Genomic DNA, 20133 nt, shown 5'->3' on the forward strand with positions numbered 1-20133 from the left:
AAATGAAGGTATGGTGTCCATCTAAACTAAAATTTCAACCAAAACAAGACAAAACAAACAAGACTTGGAGTTTAGCTGGAAGTGCCCCCCCACACCCATAGAAAACTGCAGAAGGGTGAAGGAACTGAACCCCGGTCCAAGTCTGGTACCGTATTAGACCAGATCCTGTGGTCATAGACTGATGTAATGGCTCAATAATCAGCAAGAAAGGAAGGAGAATTCAGGATCAAAAATGAACTAGAGCAGGGCCCAGTAGGACACACCTGTCATCCCAGCAGCTCAGGAGGCTGAGGCAGGAGGATCATGAGTTCAAAGCCAGCCTCAGCAACAGCGAGGCCCTAAGCAACTCAGTGAGACCCTGTCTCTAAATAAAATGCAAAACAGGGCTGGGGATGTGGCTCAGTGGCCTAGTGCCCCTGAGTTCAATTCCTGGTACCGAAACAAACAAACAACCAAACAAACAAAAAAACCCCCAAAATAATATAAAACAAAACAAGAAAACAACTAGAAAAACAAGAAAATACTAAAACTGTCTTTGCCTTGAGGGTAGCTGCCAAACCAGAGAAATCAGGCTTGGATTCAATCATCTATAGTCCTTGCCAAGGTGAGTCCTAGTAAGAGACCTTCCGTTCCCAGCTTTCCCAGGAATCTCCATACTGCTTTCCAAATTGGCCGCACCAGTTTGCAGTCCCACCAGCAATGTACAAGAGTACCCTTTTCGCCACATTCTCGCCAGGAGTTGTTGTTGTTTGACTTCATAATGGCTGCCAATCTTACTGGAATGAGATGGTATCTTAGGGTGGTTTTGATTTGCATTTCTCTGACTGCTAGAGATGGTGAGCATTTTTTAATGTACTTGTTGATTGACTGTATGTCCTCCTCTGAGAAGTGTCTGTTCAGGAACCACCATTTGACCCAGCTATTGTCCTTCTCGGACTATTCCCTGAAGACCTTAAAAGAGCATACTACAGGGATACTGCCACATCGATATTCATAGCAGCACAATTCACAATTGCTAGACTGTAAAACCAACCCAGATGCCCTTCAATAGATGAATGGATAAAAAAAAAATATGGCATTTATACACCATGGAGTATTACTCTGCACTAAAAAATGACAAAATCATGGAATTTGCAGGGAAATGGATGGCATTAGAGCAGATTATGCTAAGTGAAGCCAGCCAATCCCTAAAAAACAAATACCAAATATCTTCTTTGATATAATGAGAGCAACTAAGAACAGAGCAGGGAGGAAGAGCAGGAAGAAAAGATTAACATTAAACAGAGACATGAGGTGGGAGGGAAAGGGAGAGAAAAGGGAAATTGCATGGTAATGGAGGGAGACCCTCATTGTTATACAAAATTACATATAAGAGGTTGTGAGGGGAATGGGAAAATAAACAAGTAGAGAAATGAATTACAGTAGATGGGGTAGAGAGAGAAGATGGGAGGGGAGGGGAGGGGGGATAGTAGAGGATAGGAAAGGTAGCAGAATACAACAGTTACTAATAGGGCATTATGTAAAAATGTGGATGTGTAACCGATGTGATTCTGCAATCTGTATTTGGGGTAAAATTGGGAGTTCATAACCAACTTGAATCTAATGTATGAAATATGACATGTCAAGAGCTTTGTAATGTTTTGAACAACCAATAAAAAAAAAAAAAAAGACCTTCCGCAGCAACACAGCACCCCAAAGAGCCACAGCCTCAGTAAGGGAAACCTATGAAATAGCTTGCTCACCTTCTGGGGCCTGAACGTAACTGCTTGATTGCCCTTTGAACACAGATGCCAAATTCAGTGTAAAAGCTATCTCCCTGGATAATTAAGCCCCAAATCAAGTTTATAACTCATGCAGGTTTCTAACCCAATTCCCACTGCCTGGGTGGTCTGAAAGACTGGAGAATTTAAAGTTATCTCAGATTTGTTAGGCCTCTGGGACTGGGATGAGGCAAAGGAAGGAATCAACCTTTCACCTAGGCCTCAACAGATAACACTCCATGAAATACTAGCGTATGTTCAAACACCACAAGATGCTCAGAGAAAGAGGACCCCAAATAACAGCTGGCATGAACACAAGATGGCAGAATTAGAACCAAAAGAGCCTCTGTTACTGGAAGCATCAGGGACAGAGGATAAAATAAGTTTTTAATATATTTAAAGAAATAAGAGGTCAAAGAAATAGCAACTCTATAAAATAATCAAACAGTCACAGCATATATGCAAAAATTCAAGTGAAACTTTAAAAAAACATTAAACACTCATTAGAGACATGTAACAGAAAATTAGACTGTGTGTCTGTGTGTGTGTGTTCGTTCCTGGGGCTCAAACCCAGGGCCTTGTGCATGCTAGGCAAGGGCTCTACCACTAAGCTGCATCTTTTTTTTTTTTTTTGTACCAGGGATTGAACCCAGAGGCCCTTAACCACTGAGCCACATCCCTAGACCTTATTTTTTATTTTGAGACAGGGTCGCTGAGTTGCTTTGTGCCTTGCTAGGTTGCTGAGGCCGGCTTTGAAGTCATGATCCTCCTGCCTCAGCCTTGCAAGCCGCTGGGATTGTAGGAGTACATAATCCTGAGCTACAGCTTTAACTGAAAATCTGACACTCTTTTATTTTGTTTTTAAATAAGTAGTAAATAATTATCATTTTTTATACATTTATTTTATTTATTTAGTTTTTTATGTAGTGCTGAGGATTGGACCCAGGGCCTCACATGTGCTAGGTGAGTGCTCTACCGCTGAGCCCCAGCCCCAGCCCAACACTCTGGAAGAGAATCAGTAAATTCAAAAGAGATCTGAAGAAGGTCCAGGATTCAGCAGAGAGACAGAGAAGGGTCAAATGAAAGAGCAGTAACAGACACAGAGGAGAGTGTGAGGAGGTCCAAAGGCTACAGACGAGACAGAAAACGGGGAACAACAGCTGAATGAATACTAGAGGAGAATTTTCCAGAACTAACTAAAGACATCAATTCACAGATGCATACACAGACTCTGGCTGGGAAATAGAAAAAGACAGCTACACTTAGTCACATAATGGCACACAGTGACAACACATTGAAAGAGAATCTTAGAGAAGGACGGAGGTTGTCTTTGCAGAGATGACAGTCAGCTCCCTGACTTGCTAACAGTAGCGAAGGCAACTGGAAGAAAGTGCAACAGTGTCTTCAAAGCCCAGAGGTGTCCTGACTTAGGATGGGGCTGAGGCCTGACCCCTGTGTCATAAGGAGCGCTGCAGGGCTTCACTGCACAGTGCGCTCTGCAGTATGGGGGTGTTTTGTCCTTATGATGGTGCTGCTGACTGCCAGCTGTGGTCACTGCCGCTGTCCAGCAATCAAGAGAAAAGATCATACTACATACTACTAGCCCAGGAAAAAAATCCATTGTGAGCTTCAAAAGTCATAAATCAAACCATCCTAAATTGAGGACCATCTGTACTGAGGAAAAATCACTGCGATCTGGAGTCGCATATTCAGTACAAATATCTTCAAGACCGAGGGCCACATGAGCCTCACTCCAGATGAACGGAGGCCCATCTGCTCAGGAAAGCACTTCACACGGAGATGGGGACCCCAGGCCAGGGGCCCGCCACATAAGAAGGCAAGAAAAGCCAAATGGGGGACAACCACTGAGGCATGAGCCCCACCCAAACAAGGGTGTCAAGTTAGAAGAAGGGAAACTGGGGGCCAGAGGCTGGAGTGAGGTGGAAGGGACCTGGAGCAGGGGCAGGAGGAAGGTTGGGGACACACCTGCCTCAGGTACAGGCTGAACTCTCCAGACACACAGAACACACACAAAGCCTGCCGAGTCTGAATGTTGGAGGGATCCAGAAACCTGGCAAGGATTTGGGGCAGTGAATTGGTGATAAATATTCAAGAAACTAAGGAAAGGAAGCAAACAAATGAAGACACATCCAGAACATTTTTTTTCTTCTGCAAAAAAAGTCAACACAGCTGACTTCATGGCCCAGAGGAGACACCTAGGATCCTGTGAACCTGAGTGACCATTTAACCAAGATCATTACGTAGCTGTGCTGGAAAGATGGGTGTGGCTAGTGTCCCTTGTGAAGTGACAGGTCTGGGGTGGAGAAGGACGTGGGAGCCAAAAATCTGCTTCCATAATGGGGGTCACTGATAATGTCTAAAACTGGGGGAAAAAAAGATCGAACAGCAATAATACAAGTGTGTTTGAGCTATGGGGTGGAATCAGACATCAGGGCACAATAAGTAAGATGGTCGCCCTGGGGAGGACTGATGGGGAGGAGGGGCGAGCTCATGGTTCTGTTCTTTTTCTTCCTTTCTTTTTTTCTTTTCTTTCCTTTTTTAAGAGGCAGGGTCTCCCTACGTTGCGCAGGCTGGTCTCCAACTCATAGGCTGGAGTGATCCTCCTGCCTCAGCCTCCCGAGCAACTGGGACTACAGGTGCACCACTGAGCCCAGCCCAACATATGGTTTTCATAGTTAGCTTCGTCCAGATGTTTGACCCTTTAAATTATGGGCTTGCACATCTTTAATAGGAAAAAAAAAATCTTTTAAAGAAATGTGTACACCAGGGGTGGCTTGGAACATCTTCCTTTCAGATGATGTCTTCTGGCCTGGATTTATTGGCACATTTAAAGGATGTCAGACCTTAGTCAAAAGCATGAAGGTGACTGTGGAGCTGCTGCGGATGTGCTCACTGTGTGCCACACACCCAGGACTTCAGAGTATGAACTGAAAATAACTCAAGAAGGTGCCAGGCAGATAGGGAGACCGAGGCGCAGGAGCGCTCAAGGGATTTGCTAAAGCTGGGGTCTGAGCCTGGGAGTGCCCACTGTGAAGCCTGTGTCCCCCAGTCCCCCATGGTGGGGCATCCCCTGGCTGAAATCTCTGGACCAGGGGTGTTTGGGGATGCTTAGGCTTTGGGGACACATCTATATCTATGTCTATATCTGTACCTGATGAGATATGGTGGGACAGGACCTGTGTCTACACATGAATCCACTTATGCTTCATGTGCACCTCTCCCCCTGCCCCGAAGGTAATTTTCTACAGTATTTTGAATAACTCTGTGCCTTCTGACTGCAGCCCATCCCAGATGTGGAGTTTTCTGTTTGTTGGATTAAGTTGGTAACTGGGTTTGGGGTATGGAGTCCTCTGCTGAATAGATTCTGTTTTGTTTTTGAAGAGAGGGTCTTGCTCTGCTCCCCAAGATGGCCTCCAGCTCATGGGCTCAGGGATCCTCCTGCCTCAGCCTCCCAAGCAGCTGGAATAACAGGTTCTGGCCACTGAGCTTGGGCACTTTGGAGTCTGGGTTTTTAGATTAGGGATGCTCCTCTCTCCCAACCCGGGTGTGTGCAGTGAATCCCGCTGACGGTGACGGGGAAAGGAAACCAAGCAGCCGCAGCTCTAGGGCTGGGTCTCTCTGCCCCACCCCTGCAGCGGGATGGAGGAGAGTCCTGGTGACTTACGGAGTAGGTGACGCCGCTGGACGACACGGGGGACGCCTCATTGTTGGCAGAAGTGGTCACGACCAGGGAAGCCAGGACGGGGAAGAGGCTCTCCATCTCGGGCTCCTCCGAGAGGTTGTCCTCGCTGTCCGCCTGGCTGCGCTTCTCGGCCTCGCAGCCCCGCCAGCCCTCCCCTGCCGCACCGTCCTTCTCGGGCAGGGCCACGTCCATGCTGCCGGCGATGGACATGAACTCGTCCAGGCTCCCATTGGCCAGGCTGTCGCTCTCCAATCGGTCCTGCACTGCCAGCTCCTCGCGAGGGGCCTCGTCCCTTGAGGTGGTGGCCTCGCTGCTCTGCCCGTCGTCCACGCTGCTGTCCCCAGGTGGAAGGGCCGGGGGCGCGCTCCGCTGGGCGTCCAGGACGCTGTCTTCGGTGCTGAGGCTGGGCTCCGAGTGCTCCGAGAGGCCAGAGGAAAAGTTGTGGGAAGATGGATGGCCAGAGTCTGGGGAGCACGGGCCGTTTTCTAGGTTCCCGTTGTGGACCTTGGGTTGTTTCTCCTCCAGTCGGCCTTCTCCTTCCACCTGCTCTGCCTCATCCACGGACTCAAACACCTGAGCAGAAGGTGAACAGGGACAGAGGTGAACAGGACAGCTGGGTGTCCATGGCGACACTGTCCAGCAGCAATCTGATACTCAACAACTGGGGATTGGTTTCAGGATGGAATTTGCATGCACTGGAATACTATACAGCGGGAAAAGTGTATTTTGTGCTCCATTTGTAACAAGTAAGTGATACGCGCTTATATATGCATGAATAATTCAGAAATAACAAGAAAGCATTACAGCCCTCTGAAGAGGGCTACCAGGGAACTGTAATGCATCATATAGACTTTCACCATGAATTCTTTTTTCTTTTTTTTGCACTGGGAATTGAACTCAGGGGTGCTTAACTACTGAGCCACGTCCCCAGCTATTTTTTATATATTTTATTTAGAGACGGGGTCTCTCTGAGTTGCATAGGGCCTCTCTTAGTTGCCGAGGCAGGTTTTGAACTTGCAATCCTCCTGCCTCAGCTGCTGGAGACGGTGAGATATAAATAGGTGTGTGCCATTGTGCCTGGCTCACCATGAGCTTTTTAAAAAACTAAACAATTAGTGAATGTCAGGAACAGGCTAAAAAACATATCACATGAAATTATCTGTGGAATTCATTTTAAAGACGTATTGGTGATTCTTTGTGTCTTTATGGCCTAAGGACAGACAGTAAAAGACCACAGACCACATTCCAAAGTCATTTGCAGTATTTCTTCTCTCTAATGACTTGATTTATGGTTAATTCTGTATGTTGCTTAGTTTTTTTTTAAATTTCTTTTTCATTCAGTGTATAAAAGTTTATCTAACCCCAGAGTCAAAATTAGAACTTTTTGATTCCAAAGTCAAAATGAGAAAACCAACCTCAGGGACTCACAGCTCCCCCCCCCCCCCACTCCTCTCTCCTGGGTAAGCACTTTGGGTAGTTCTGGTTTCTCTTTCCACTGTATTTGAAAATGAATGTGATTGCATACATGTATCCACATTTCCCCTTCTACACAAAAGTTGTCAGCCTCTGTACCTTTCTTTGCAACTTGCTTTTTCTTTAATATTGAGAGAGATAGAATCAAGTGTTTTCATCTAGTTTAACGGAAAGTCAACAAGGAATATATACAATCGCATTTAGGTAGAAAAATTTAAAAACTACCAAATGCTGCTACATGTTATCTGCATATTTCAGTTGTGAAGAGCACAGTGGGCTGTTGATGGTTATTTTCAAGGCAGGCAGGGGGATGATGGAAGACAGAAGCAAGTTTGGCTTTCTCTGCAGTGTTTTAATGTTCTGCCTGGAGAATGGATTCATATGGAGTCGGTCTCCCATTATCCCCAGATTCCACATCCACAGATTCAACCAGCTGCATATTGAGAATATTTGGGGAAAAAAAAAAGACCGCATATGTGCTGGATGTGTGTATAATTCTTTGTATGTGAATAATTCCTTGTCATTATCCCTAAAAAATTCAATATAGCTAGTATTTCAATAGCATTTACATTGTGTTGGGGACTCTAAGTCATCTCGAGTATACAGAAGGCTGTGCAAAGGTTGTGTGCAAATACTGCACCATTTTACATAGGATCTGCACATCCCTGGAGTTTGGTATTCATGGGGGCTCCTCAAACAAGTCCCCTGGATACCAAGGGACAACTGTATTAGTTGTGTCGCTAAAAGGTGCATTTTGAATGCTAGAATAAAAAGCTAAAACACAACAGGGAAGAATAGAAGTCCGTTGGATTAGACCCAGGGGAATGAAGGGAGGGGAGGGGAGTGGGGAAGACGGTGGCATGAGTCGGACATTACTATCCTATATGCACATATGATCACACGACCAGGGTTACTCTACGTCATGTATGACCAGAAGAGTGAGAATAATAATAATATTAAAGAAAATATCGAGAGAGGTGGGATTCAGTGTTCTATACTCCATGTATGTATGATATGTCAGAGTACATTTACCGTCATGGAGGACTAATAAAACAAAAATGCACGCGTGCGCGCGCGCACACACACACACACACACACACACACATAAAAATGCTAAAACACAAACCAAAGAGGGACCCGTAGATGGTGGCCATCCAATGCCCGCTACCCTGGGGGACATGGCGGGGTGTGGGCGGGAGGGGGCAGGGCCTCTGGAAGGTCACCTGTGTGCTGCTGCTGGAGTCGCTCTGCAGGCGGATGTTCTGGCGGCCGGAACTGCAGCTCTGGGAAGACTGAGAGGAAAGGGGTGTCAGAAGAGCGGATGAGGCTCGGGGGGACTGCTGGGCTGGAGCCAGGAGGCTTGGTCCCTGGCTGTCCCTGGTTAGGAAAGCTAGCCTGCTGGAGCCCCACCCAGGCATGCTCAGAGCCGAGCTGCTGGGCTGACCTGTGGACTAGTGAGCAAAGCTAACGAGGTCCATGCTGGTGGCTGAAGTCACTGGGTTTGGGTGGCTGGTTGTTAGGCCAGCTCTGTGGCCGCAGGAAGGGCACATCACTGGTGAGGACAGCACTTTTTTCCTGCTTTGACCTGTTCAGCTGGTGGTTATGTAAGGGTGACATGTCCGCCTTGGCTACTGGGACATTCTGGACATTCCAGGACATTCCTGAGAGTACCTGGCACACAGTAGGTACTTGATAAGCACTTGCTGAATACATGGAAGTCAGAAGTCAGGCACTGTGCGAGTCATTTGATATGCATGCCTTTGTTTTTTTTTTTAGATGTTGATGGACCTTTATTTTTTAATTTTTTAAAAATATTTATTGCTTAGTTGTAGTTGGACACAATACTTTTATTTATTTATTTATTTTTAGGTGGTGCTGAGGATGGAACCCAAGGCTGCACATGTGCGAGGCAGGCGCTCTACCACTGAGCCCCAACCCCAGCCCCTGGACCTTTATTTTATTCATTTATTTATATGCGCTGCTGAAGAGTCAAACCCAGTGCCTCACACATGCCAGGCAAGCGCCCTGTCACTGAGCCCCGACCCAGCCCAAACCCGCACTGTCCTGCTGGAGCTGTACACAGACCTCTGTATGACTGATTATTCTGTTTAGATACAGAAATGAAGGCCAGGAGGAAAGGTCATGCAGGACACCCCAGGGCTGATGTTGGAATTTGAACTCAGGTATGGTTCCAAAGTCACCCCCTCAAAAAAATAAAAAGCAGTTAAGGGTGTCCTAGGATATGCCACCCTTGCCCCTCTCTCATCCTGCCTCCCCTCCCCTCCCCTCTGGCACCCCCGGCCAGCTGTCCTTCACCTCATTGCTGATGGTGGAGTCCCTGTGCATCATCCGGTGCAGGTGGCTGTCCAGGCTGGCCCCCGATGAGCATTTGGCCAGCGCGGCTGCGTGGGACTCCCGCTCCCTCTGCCGCACGATGGCCTCACATCCCAGCCACTCCGACATGGTCTGTGCGTAGCAGGCATGGATCTGCTCATCCACCTGCCGAGGTGGATCAAGGTGAGACAGGGTGCTGGGGCTGGGCCCAGGGCAGACTCAGCCCAAAGGTCCTACAGGGAGCCTCCATTAACTGAGCACCTACTAGGAGATGCCTGGCACTGGCCAGACCTGAGAATACACCAGTGTGCGAGGCTCCTTCCTCCCCTCCCTTCTTTCTGCCCCACTGTGTGCTGGACAGTCTCCAGCTCTGGAGGTAACAGAGGGAGAAGATTGTTTCTTTCCTTATTTTACTACCATGCTTCTCTGTTTCTGCATCCCTTTGCTTACTCATTCATTTAATTTGAAAGTACCTACTGTGCGCCAGGCACCTAGTTAGGCATGTGGAATACAAGATGAGCAGGATCCTAACCCCCACCCACCCATCTACCCACTCACTCTGCAGTTTGCTGAGAGCTTCCTGCCTGTCCAACATGGGCCCAGGAGCCGGGATACAAAGATGAGAAAAACCAACTCGCTTCCCTTCCCTATAGCCAGTGCCTGATGGAAGGGGCACAGATTTCAAGCCATTCCCTGTGGGACGTCAGCAGGTAGGGGGACTTCCACTGTCCTGGGTTACACAGCCCAGGTGACCAGGGTTCTGAGTCTACCAGACATCTGGGCATGATGTGGCAGACAGCCTGCCCGCACAGGGTGTGCAGGGGACAGGTGCAGGGGCTGTCCCCTGTGGCCACTCAGACAGGGGCTCCAGCCCTCCTAGCCCGAGGGCCTAGGCTTCTACCTCCCTCCCTAGGACTTCTCCAGACCCACCCACCTCCCAGTTCCAGCTCCACCCCAGGCCAGGCTCCTCCCCACTCATGACCCAGAACCCTCCTCTCAGGTCCCTTCCTGTCCAGCTGGTCCCTTCTCTCCGTGCACCACTCAGCAGCCTCCATCCTCATTTCCTCTCCACCCCAGCATCCGCACTGGCCCCCACCCCTAGCCCTTCATGTTCTAGCAGCTCACACCACCGCCCCAGCCGCCCCCCCCCCCCCCCCCGGCACGTTGGCCCCTTCCAGGCCTTTGCTCTGTTGTCCCCTCTTCCTGAAAGCCCCTCCTCATCCTCTTGCCTAGAAAGCAATTCCTTTGAAGGAATTGGGTTCCACGGGCTCCCCCAGGGGTCTCCTTCCACCTGCCGCTCTCTCCTGCCTGGCTTAAGTGCCACCTCTGGGCTCTTTCAGCCCTAGAGTTGGCTTCTGTCATATCAGTGACCACGGCCACCCTGATAACACCTTAAGAGCTTACCTAGTGCCCCTCTGGTTCCTCAGCCCTGAGCACAGGCCCAGCACCCCAGAGTCCCAGTTCCTCTGAGCGGAGCTCACACTAGGTGACCGAGGTGACTAGGTGACTGAGGTGACTCTGGTCAGTCCACTGGGTGGGTCCTCATGATACGGACCACAGGAAGTCTCCTCTCTTAACGCTCCTCCGATTCCTCCATCAGGCCAGCCTGGTACCACTGGGTCGTCACTACTTCCTCAACACTGTGACTGCCCTTCTTAAGAAGTCACTATTACTGGACATATAGCATTCGTGTACAGTGATGGGTATGGTGTGACAATTCAATGTCTATGTCTACACCTATGATCGGATCAGGGTCACCGGCATTTCCTTCTCCCTAAGCATCTGTCATCTGTGATGGGACCCCTAGAGCTCCTCCCCTCCACTCTCTTCTGCACAAGGAGAGGGAAGGCCCACGCAGGCGAGGCATCTGGGTACACTGAGGACACCATTCTGTCTTATTCTACTTATTTGTACAGTTTCCTTCCATTTTAGAGCAAGTCACATTGGTTTCCTATGGATGGCAGGGATCTTCTGAAATAAGTTACATGAATGTTAAGGGAGTTCATTTTCAAAAGACAAATGTCAGTCAATAATGGTACAGGTGGTGACAGACGGGGGGCGTAAAGCACCAACAGGTTTTGAAAACTTAGAGAACATAAAATACATGTTAAGATGGTAATATGTTGGTACATTGGACTTAATAATAAAATATATTTTTCACTTTGATGAAATATCACAGAAACACACACACACACACACACACACACAAATATAAATACTGGTGAGATCCCAGCGAGGCCTGGGGTCTGGCTAGTTGTACTGAGCCAGTGTCTTTGCTAACATTCTATTATACAAGAAGGAAAGTGGTGAAAACTGTATGATGGGGACACAAGATTCCTGTTACAGTTTAGGTATGAGTGTCCCCCAACAGCTCATGCGTGAGGCAATGCAACAATTTGCAGAGCTGAAACAATTAGATGATGAAGGTTGTGGATATGGATCAACTGGGCCGTATCCTCAGGGTGTGGCGGCAGGAGGGGGGTCACTGGGCTGAGCCTTTGGAGTACACATTTTGTCCCTGGTAAGTGGCGGTCTCTCTCCACTCTGTTGCCATGTCCTGAGTTGTCTTCCCTCACCACGCCCTTCCGCCATGACCTTCTGCCTCGCCTCAGGCCCAGAGCTGCGGACTCAACCTCTGTAGACGAAGACCCCTGAGACTGTGAGTCAAAATAAGCCTTTTCTCCTCTGTGTTGTTCCTATCAGGTCTTTTGGTCACAATGAAAAAGCTGATTAAAAAAATCCCTGTGTTATTTCTGCAACCACCTGTGACCTTATAATCACTTTACAATACAAATTTAAACGTCTTACTTGCCTTTATCTTTTTCCTTTTTAATATGTGACTACTAAGGTATTTCCAACAATCTGCCACCATCATCAAGTCACTGTAGTCCTGGAAGGACACACACAGATCAACAGGACAGAACAGAGGACCAGAAATAGACACTGTGGAGAGGCCAGCCGACTTGACAAGGTGCCGAGCCAGTCCGTGGAGGAAGCTGACCGTGGCAACACAAGGTGACAGAGCCACTGGACACTCAGAGCCAAAACCCACCCTCAACCCAAATGACATATTACATGTAAAGCCAGACTTGAAATGGATCAGACTTAAAAATAAAATGTCAAACCATAAATCTTTTAGAAAAAAGCATAGAAGGCTCTCTGCCCTCTTCCTCTTCTTTCTCTCCTCTCTCTGCTCACATGCTCTTCCTCTGACCTCCTCCTCCCCTCTCTCGGCCTCTCCTTTTCTTCCCCTTCGGGTAGCCCCCCAATAAAATCTCTTGGTTGAAAAAAGAAAAAAGCAAAAAGCATAGAAGAGCTTTGGGAACTAGGGTTGGTCAAAAAAAATTCTTCTGCTCTAACCCCAACACACAATCTGTAAAAGGAAAAATGGGGAAACTGGACTTCCATCAAGAATACCGAGAGGGGCTCGGGTGCGGCTCCGTGGTGGAGCGCTTATCTAGCAGGGTGAGGCCCTGGGTCCATCCCCAGCACCAAAAATAGAAACAAATAAAAAAATTCAAATGTGTTTGGCAAAAGACCCTGTTTAAGAAAATAAAAAGGAAGGTGCAGCCTGGGAGAGAGCATTTATAAACCACTTATCCTACGAAGGACCATCATGTAGCGTTCCTAAAGAACTCCTAATTCAGCAGCCAAAACCCAGACAATCCAGTTCAAAGGGGGCAAAAGACTCGAGCAGACACCTCCTGAGAGAGACCCAGGGTGGCTGACGGGCACACAGATGTTCAGCCTCACGGCCCTTTGAGAAATGCAACTAAAACCAAATGCAATGTCATTTACACACCTGTCAGAGTAGTTAAAATAAAAAATGGGGACACCACCAAACTGGTGAAAATGTAGGTGGGGCAGCTCCGATGGCTGGTGGGGATTGTAAAGTGGCCCGGCCACAGCAAAGTCTAAACCTGCAGCTACCCTCGGACCCCTCAGGTCATCCTGTTGAGCATCTATCCCAGGACAATGACAGCTCATGCTCACACAGAAACCTGTGCCCCAATGTCCACTGCAGCTTTGTTCACATCTCCAAGAAAATGGTAGCAACAGAGCTCCCTGCAGACAGGCGAAGAGCTCGTGGTCCCCCAGACCGGGGAATTCTGCTCAGCCAGGAAAAGGATTCAACCATTGACACAGAGACGAGGAGGAGTCTCCAGAGGCTTGGCTGAATGAGAACAGTCAAACCCCAGAGGTCACATACTTGTGATTCCACTGGTCTAACACCTGGAACCCAGAAAATTACAGCATCGAAGAACAGGTGAGCGGCCACCAGAGGCCAGGGACGTGTTCTGTTATGTCCACTGTGATGGCGAGCACGAATCTCACTTGTGAGAAAACCAAGGAGAACTAAATAAACACACCCTCAGCACCAACACGAGGGCAGGGGAGACTGAGTAGCCCCAGCACGGCAGGCGTGTCCCCCAGTGCCGAGGCCCTGGGGACGCTGGAGCACCATGTCAGTGTTGCTAGCTGTTCCCATGGCAGGGACCTGGGTAGAGGATATACAAGGTCTCTGCTTTATTTCTTACAACTGCATATTAATGCATAAAGATCTCAAAATAAAAGGTTTATTTAAAAATTGACATACGCAGCTTGTGTTGCTTCCACTGGACAGGAAATATGGGGAAGCCATGAACCTGAGGTCTCCCCCGTATCTCCCTGCCTTGGTTCAACATGGAAGCAGAGCTCCCCAGGCCACAACATCCAGCTCGTTTTGTGGCAGAAGACCCCGCTGTGCAGCCTACATGGGGTAACCCACCTCCTTCCTGTCTGTTTCTGTCATCCCGAACTGATAGTGGCCCAGGAGGAAGGGCCACACGGCCTTGCGGATCTCGGGCTGGATGCCTCCATAGTAGATGAGCCGCAGCAGCTCCTGCTCCTCGTAACTCTGGGATGGGAGGAAGCAGAGGGTCTGGTCAACAGCCCACCAGCGGGTGGGCTCCGAGGCTCGGCTGTCCTGTTTCTTGGAGCCAGCCCCAGAGGTCCTGTGTGCACGAGCAAAGCGACAAGTTCCTGAATATCAACTGTGGCATCCTAGGAAAGAGCCAAACGTAGGCAACTCCCTGCTGCCCACCAATGGGGACCGTGCATCCCTACATGGGGACCACACAGAGATTGAAGAGGACCAGAGGTGCGTTTGTGAGGCTTGATACCATGGGGTCGATTTCTTGCTGGCTTAACAGCCCTGGGTGGGCACTTCTGGTGAAGGGCATCTCTCCTCCCCAAGGGGCTTGGTCTGAGCTCCCACCATTATCCAGGGCCTCCCGGTTGTCTGATTCAGCAGAAGGGGAAGTAGGCAGTGTGGAGGGAAGCCACGCGCAAGGTTCAATGTATATTAAGTGGGGATCAAAAGCACAATACAGAACATGTCTAGGACGACTGGAACATGACTAGGATCTTTGTGAAAAGAAAAATGAATATCAATGATGTATTGTATGTTCATTATATATTACTGTATGGTAATCAGCTTATGATGAATGCACATTAGATTTACTTTTCAGCCAATGTTTGCTATTGTGTATATTTGGAAAGATGATCTTACAGTTATCAGTCTTGACTCGGCTCTAAGTAAACTTGGCAGTGAATTAATCTAGAAGAAACATTTCCAGTTGTCACTTCACACAGTACTGACTCCTGTGCACGCTAGAATGACCTTAGCAATTGTTTGCTGCATTGTGTGGAGTTGATTTTTTTCAGTTAAGAAATAATTACTTCTATACAAAGGCTTCACAGTGACCATTTGTTGAGCTGAGGGGCCGGCAGACCCCAAATGCACTTGTGCCTGTGGAAGGGAGCGGTCCCTGGCTGCAGGAGGTTGCACAGAAGGGCCCCAAGGCCACCTCCTCTCAGCTCTTTATTTCATATTCCAAAATCAAAAACATATTTCTCGTGGGAAGGCTAGTCTTGGGTGTACCCAACAACAATGAAAAAAACAGCCACTCTTTCAGTCCTTTTTGGGAATTTTAATTTATATAATGTAGCTGTCCTTGTCAAAGCTGTTTAAAAATCAGAAAATGATTTGCAACTGAGGCTCTGACCTCTTCATCAAACACCCACTGCCTCTTTGGATCAACCACCAGACTCCACTCCGTAGCTTCCCTTGCAGTTAGGAGCGAGGGGCCACATGGGCAGGATCTGGCCAGTGAGACGGGAGAGGATGGGAGGGAAGCCCTTCCTAGGCCAAGGCCAGAGGAAGCAGGTGGGTTCCCTCCATTCTGTTTCCCCGTCTGCTGGAGGCAGATGACCATGAGGCCCTGAGAGCGGTGGGAGCACAGACTGAAGGAGCCTGAACCCCTGGGGGAAGAGAGATGCCCTTCACCGGAAGTGTCCACTCAGGCTCTTAAGTCAGCAAGAAGTCAGAGCCTGGTGCCAGGCAACTGAAAGAGTGGGGCCTGCTCCATCCTGGGCATGAGTCCACCCTAATGCCCAACACAGCTAAAGGTGAGTCACGGCCAAGCAGGTCCAGAAAGGTGTGAGGTGAGACATGCCCGCTGCTGATCCATTTTGATCTCACTCAGCTTGTCCTTAGACTGGTGGCTCCCCAACTGTAGGGTCACCAGAGTACCAGAGCACCGGGGAACTCTCAACACAGAGTCCAGGGCTGGAGGGGCTAAATCAGTACAGCTGGAATGGAGCCCAGGAATCACAAATCTTTTACATTCCTCAGGAAACACGGACACTCAGAAACTGCTGGGGATGATGATTGCTATGGAATGCTTGGGGCAGTAGGCGGGCTTCCTGATTTCAATTTTAAACACATATCAATCAATTTACTTCTAGGAATCATTTGAAATAAAAGCACTAGTACAGAAAGCTATAAAGATGTTGATTGAAATACTGTTTAAAATAATTTTTGTTAAAAAAAACAGAACCCAGCTATCTGTCATCAGGGGAAGATTTGAATAAATTATGGCCCACCCACATAATAAGCTGCTAAGTTCTAACATTCAATATTTCACCCAGAGATTTGAAAGTCCCTTGACATGAAAGCAATTTGGTTATCTGAAATACAATTTAGGTACTATATCATTAAGAAAATAAGTCGGGCTGGGGATGTGGCTCAAGTGGTAGCACACTCGTCTGGCATGCGCAGGGTCAGAACCACATAAAAATAAAATAAAAGTAAGATAGATGTCTTATAGATAGAGGTAAAGATTTCTATCTATATGTTGGATATATATGTATTCTTACCTATCTACATATAAATCTAAACAAAATGATAGATCAATATAAGATTTAAAGATATATAGCTTATATATAAATATGTAGGCAGATATAGAAATACACAAAAATCTCTATCTCTACATATCTATAGATACATAGATTTGTATCTACAGATATAGATATGAAAATACAGATAAGGTATACATGTGTCATATATACCAAAGACATGTAGATATAGAAATATAGACAAGCTATAAAGATATGTATGGCTTTATATCAATAGTTATAGAAATATGGATAAGATATAAAGATATTCTTATGGATAAATATAGAAAATATATGGAACATTTACACCAAATTGAGGCCATTCATTCCAGGGATTGGAACTAGAAGAATGAAGCAGAAAGAGGATATTTAAATTTCTTTTAAACTTTTATACTCCTGTGTTCATTGTTTGAATTCTTACAGTACATGGACGTTACTCCTATAATTTAAAAAACAAGTATCTTTGGCAAAAAGCAAAACCACCTTTCTGTTAGTCTGGGCTCGGGAACCAGCTGGTCTTTCCCACTTAGCCCAGCCCAGGGTGCACCAGCTAGGTCCTCCCCAGCACCTGGTGGGAAGGCACACAGCCAATAGGGCACTGGATCCACCCAGCATGGGGACAGGCGCCTCCTCCAAGATCCTGTTCTTGGCCCAAACTAGAGCTTCTCAGAGTGGGTTCCATCTCCCACTAGCCGTGGGAGGCAATTTTCCAACCAGGCTTCTGTGGCCAAATACATGTGAGGGAATGTTCCTCTTACTCTCCCTTGCGCCTCTGAGTTGACCAGGACATTAGCAGGTGCAAGGTTTGGAGAAGTCCCAAGACATACAGAAAACTGTTTAACTTCAGTGTTTCCCAAACTAGCTGACAAAGAAGCTTTTTTCACACATCAACATTTTCCTTCCACTTTTACTGCAATCAGGAAATCTTAGAAAGCATCCAAGCAACGAGCCTCTGTAGGGGAACTGCCTAATCCTAGAACCTAGGCCACAGACGGGGATGGGAGAGTTCTGAGCCATGGTGGGAGAGGTCTGGGGCCTGCCTCCCGAGGAGCTGCTCTCATTCTAGGAGCTTGAACAGCACCGTAAACTCCTGGCAGCTGGATCCAGTCAGCACTGTGTGCAGGACGGAGCACACACGATGCTGTATCATTTACAGTTTGCCACTCATTCCCTCTTCATCCCTCTGGGGAGGCTTAGGGTTAAGTACCCTTATCTGAAATGTTTCTGACCATAAGTGTTCAGATTTTGGGTTTTCTAAAATTTTGGAATACTTGCATCTACATTATGAGATATCTTGGGGATGTGGTCTGAGTCCAAACAAGAAATCGTTTGAAGGTAATGACATGCAGTATTTTAGTGCAGCTGCGTTGGGACTGGGACCTGTCATATGAGGTCAGGTGTGGGATTCTCCACTGGGGTGTCATGTCAATGCCCAGGTAATTTTGGATTTTCAGATCAGCGATGCTCAACCTGTATACGTCCTTCAATCTCCACCCTGCAAGGATAGAAGAGAGCTGGGCATCTTGAAATTCTCGAGAAGAGCTGACCTTCAGTGTGCATGTAGAGAACTCAGGCAGGTGAACTCTAGTCCCCACAGAACAGCCTTCCCCGCAGTCTGCCCCATGGTGGCCCACTCCCCTCCAAGGCTTACCGTGCTGTCCTGAAGGTACTGCTCCCAGATCCTGGCTGTCAGCCCCTGGCCAGCATCACAGGGCAAGTCCGGAGACACGATCATGTGATTGACCAGGGCTGACAGGTGGGTCCTCACGGTGGACAGGTGTCTGCAGTAGGCGAGCCCTATTGCAGAGGGAAGGGACGTGTCACCCTCTGCCATTCGGTGCCCCCGGCTGGCTCATGGAGTCTTCAAGGTGGTGTCTCTCTCCCCAGCTAATTGAACCTCGATGTCCTGCAAATTCTCATCACCCGCTTTCCCACAAAAGGAAAGTGAAGCCCAGAGGGGTGATGTCACTTGGTGGCTTGACTGCTCAGCCCTAGGGAAGTTCTGTCGCCTTTCTCAGCCTCAGTCAGGGTGATGCTAGCCTACTGGGTTGGAATCCAATGCATTTAACTGACAGGCTGCAGGGAGGGAAGGATCGGGAAGGAAGAGGGCCAGGGACCCCTCGCACTCACTGTGCCTCTGTCTCCAATCCTTACAGATAGAGAGAATGACAGACTCCTGCTCAGACTACAGCTGGACAAAGAAAGTCCCAGCAAGTCAGTGACCTGGAGATGCTGAGGGCACCCAGTTTGCTTTCCAGGATGGACCTGTCACCTTAAAGGTATGTTTGCCACCCCTTGTCTGCTGTAATCTGGGCCCCCGAGGGTGCCTGGAATCCAAGAAGTTCCTGGCAAATGCCAGCTCATGCCCTTCTTTTTTTTTTTGGTGCTGGGGATTGAACCCAGGGCCCTGTGCATGCAAGGCAAGCACTCTACTAACTGAGCACTAGCCCCAGCCCCTAGCTCATGCCCTTTGCTGACGGTGTCCCTTCCTCCTGGCTCTGTCCAGCAGCTCATCACCAATTCCCAGAGAGAAACTGACCTTCTAGAGCATGAGGATTCACCCCCACCAACAGCAGGAAGGCACAACGATGGTGATGGCCACAGAATGTCCAACACTCACACAGCACATGATGCTACACAGCACGGACATCCAGGGGCTGTTCCCTGAGTTTCCAAAGCTATTTCTCACCACGACCCCAGGAAGCAGGTATTGGCACCTTCCTCATTTTATAGATGGGTAAACTGAGGCACACACTGGTTACACATTAACCCATCTCTCCAGGAAGTTCAGGGTTGGGATTTGTCCCAGGCCTCCTCGTTTGAATCTGGGCTCTCAACAGGCATCAAGGATGCGACATATTGTCATATGATCACCTCGTTTCAGACTCATCTCAACCCCTGCCCTTCCTCCAGGAAGATCCTGCACTTGGGTCTAATAAACACCTGCACAGCGCCCACTCCACGCCACGCTCTGCATCAGGCACTGGGGATGGTGGCCACAGGATAGGCAAGAACCTCAGCCGAGCGGACCTTCCACTCCCTGTCCCCTGGGCACTCAGAGATGATGAGCACCCAGGCAGCCATCCAGGTTTCTGTGGCCAAATACATTTGAAGGATGTTCCTCTTACTCTCCCATGGCCTCAATTTCTTGAGTGTGACAGGGATAGTCCCGAAGAATACAGAAAATTGTTTAACTTCAACATTTCCCAAACTAGTTGACAAAGAAACTGTTTTCCAACATCAACATGCAGGCCCATGCAGGGTGTAATTAAAACTCCTCTAGAATCCCTAATAATGCATGCTTGATCTCCCCCAGCTAGGCTATGAGGTTTGGGAAATAAAATGTGCTGAGAAACAAGACAGAGAGAAAAACTAAGCTTGTTAACTGTGTGACCCTAGACAAATCACTTTGCCTCTCTGTGCCTTGTCTAATTAATGGGAATAACCAGAATATTTGTGTTATTAGTTTTAATTTTTAAGTTTGGGGGATGGGATCAGGTCACCTTTCTCTTCTGCTGTGGAGTGAAACTGACATCTACTGAGCACCTACAACATGCAAGACTAGAGGCCAAAGACTTTACACACGCTTCTCATTCCATCCTGACACACCCTCCGGGTGGGACCTTAGAATGCAGTGGTGACCAG

At 48.1% G+C, this 20133-nt stretch overlaps 1 protein-coding gene across 1 annotated transcript in view; it reads right to left on the reverse strand.

Moving 5' to 3' along the window:
• Positions 1–20133, reverse strand: part of Sgsm1 (small G protein signaling modulator 1) — a 57521-nt gene that overhangs the window by 14322 nt on the left and 23066 nt on the right. Inside the window, exons 13-17 of the mRNA XM_027955876.2 lie at positions 18140–18285; positions 14039–14167; positions 9253–9435; positions 8160–8228; positions 5446–6036 (exon numbers count right to left, since the gene is read on the reverse strand). Coding sequence (XP_027811677.2) covers positions 5446–6036; positions 8160–8228; positions 9253–9435; positions 14039–14167; positions 18140–18285 — 1118 coding nt within the window. The remainder of the gene's footprint in view (positions 1–5445; positions 6037–8159; positions 8229–9252; positions 9436–14038; positions 14168–18139; positions 18286–20133) is intronic.

The sequence above is a fragment of the Marmota flaviventris genome, chromosome 1, assembly GCF_047511675.1.
Source record: "Marmota flaviventris isolate mMarFla1 chromosome 1, mMarFla1.hap1, whole genome shotgun sequence".
NCBI classification, from domain to species: Eukaryota; Metazoa; Chordata; class Mammalia; order Rodentia; family Sciuridae; genus Marmota; species Marmota flaviventris.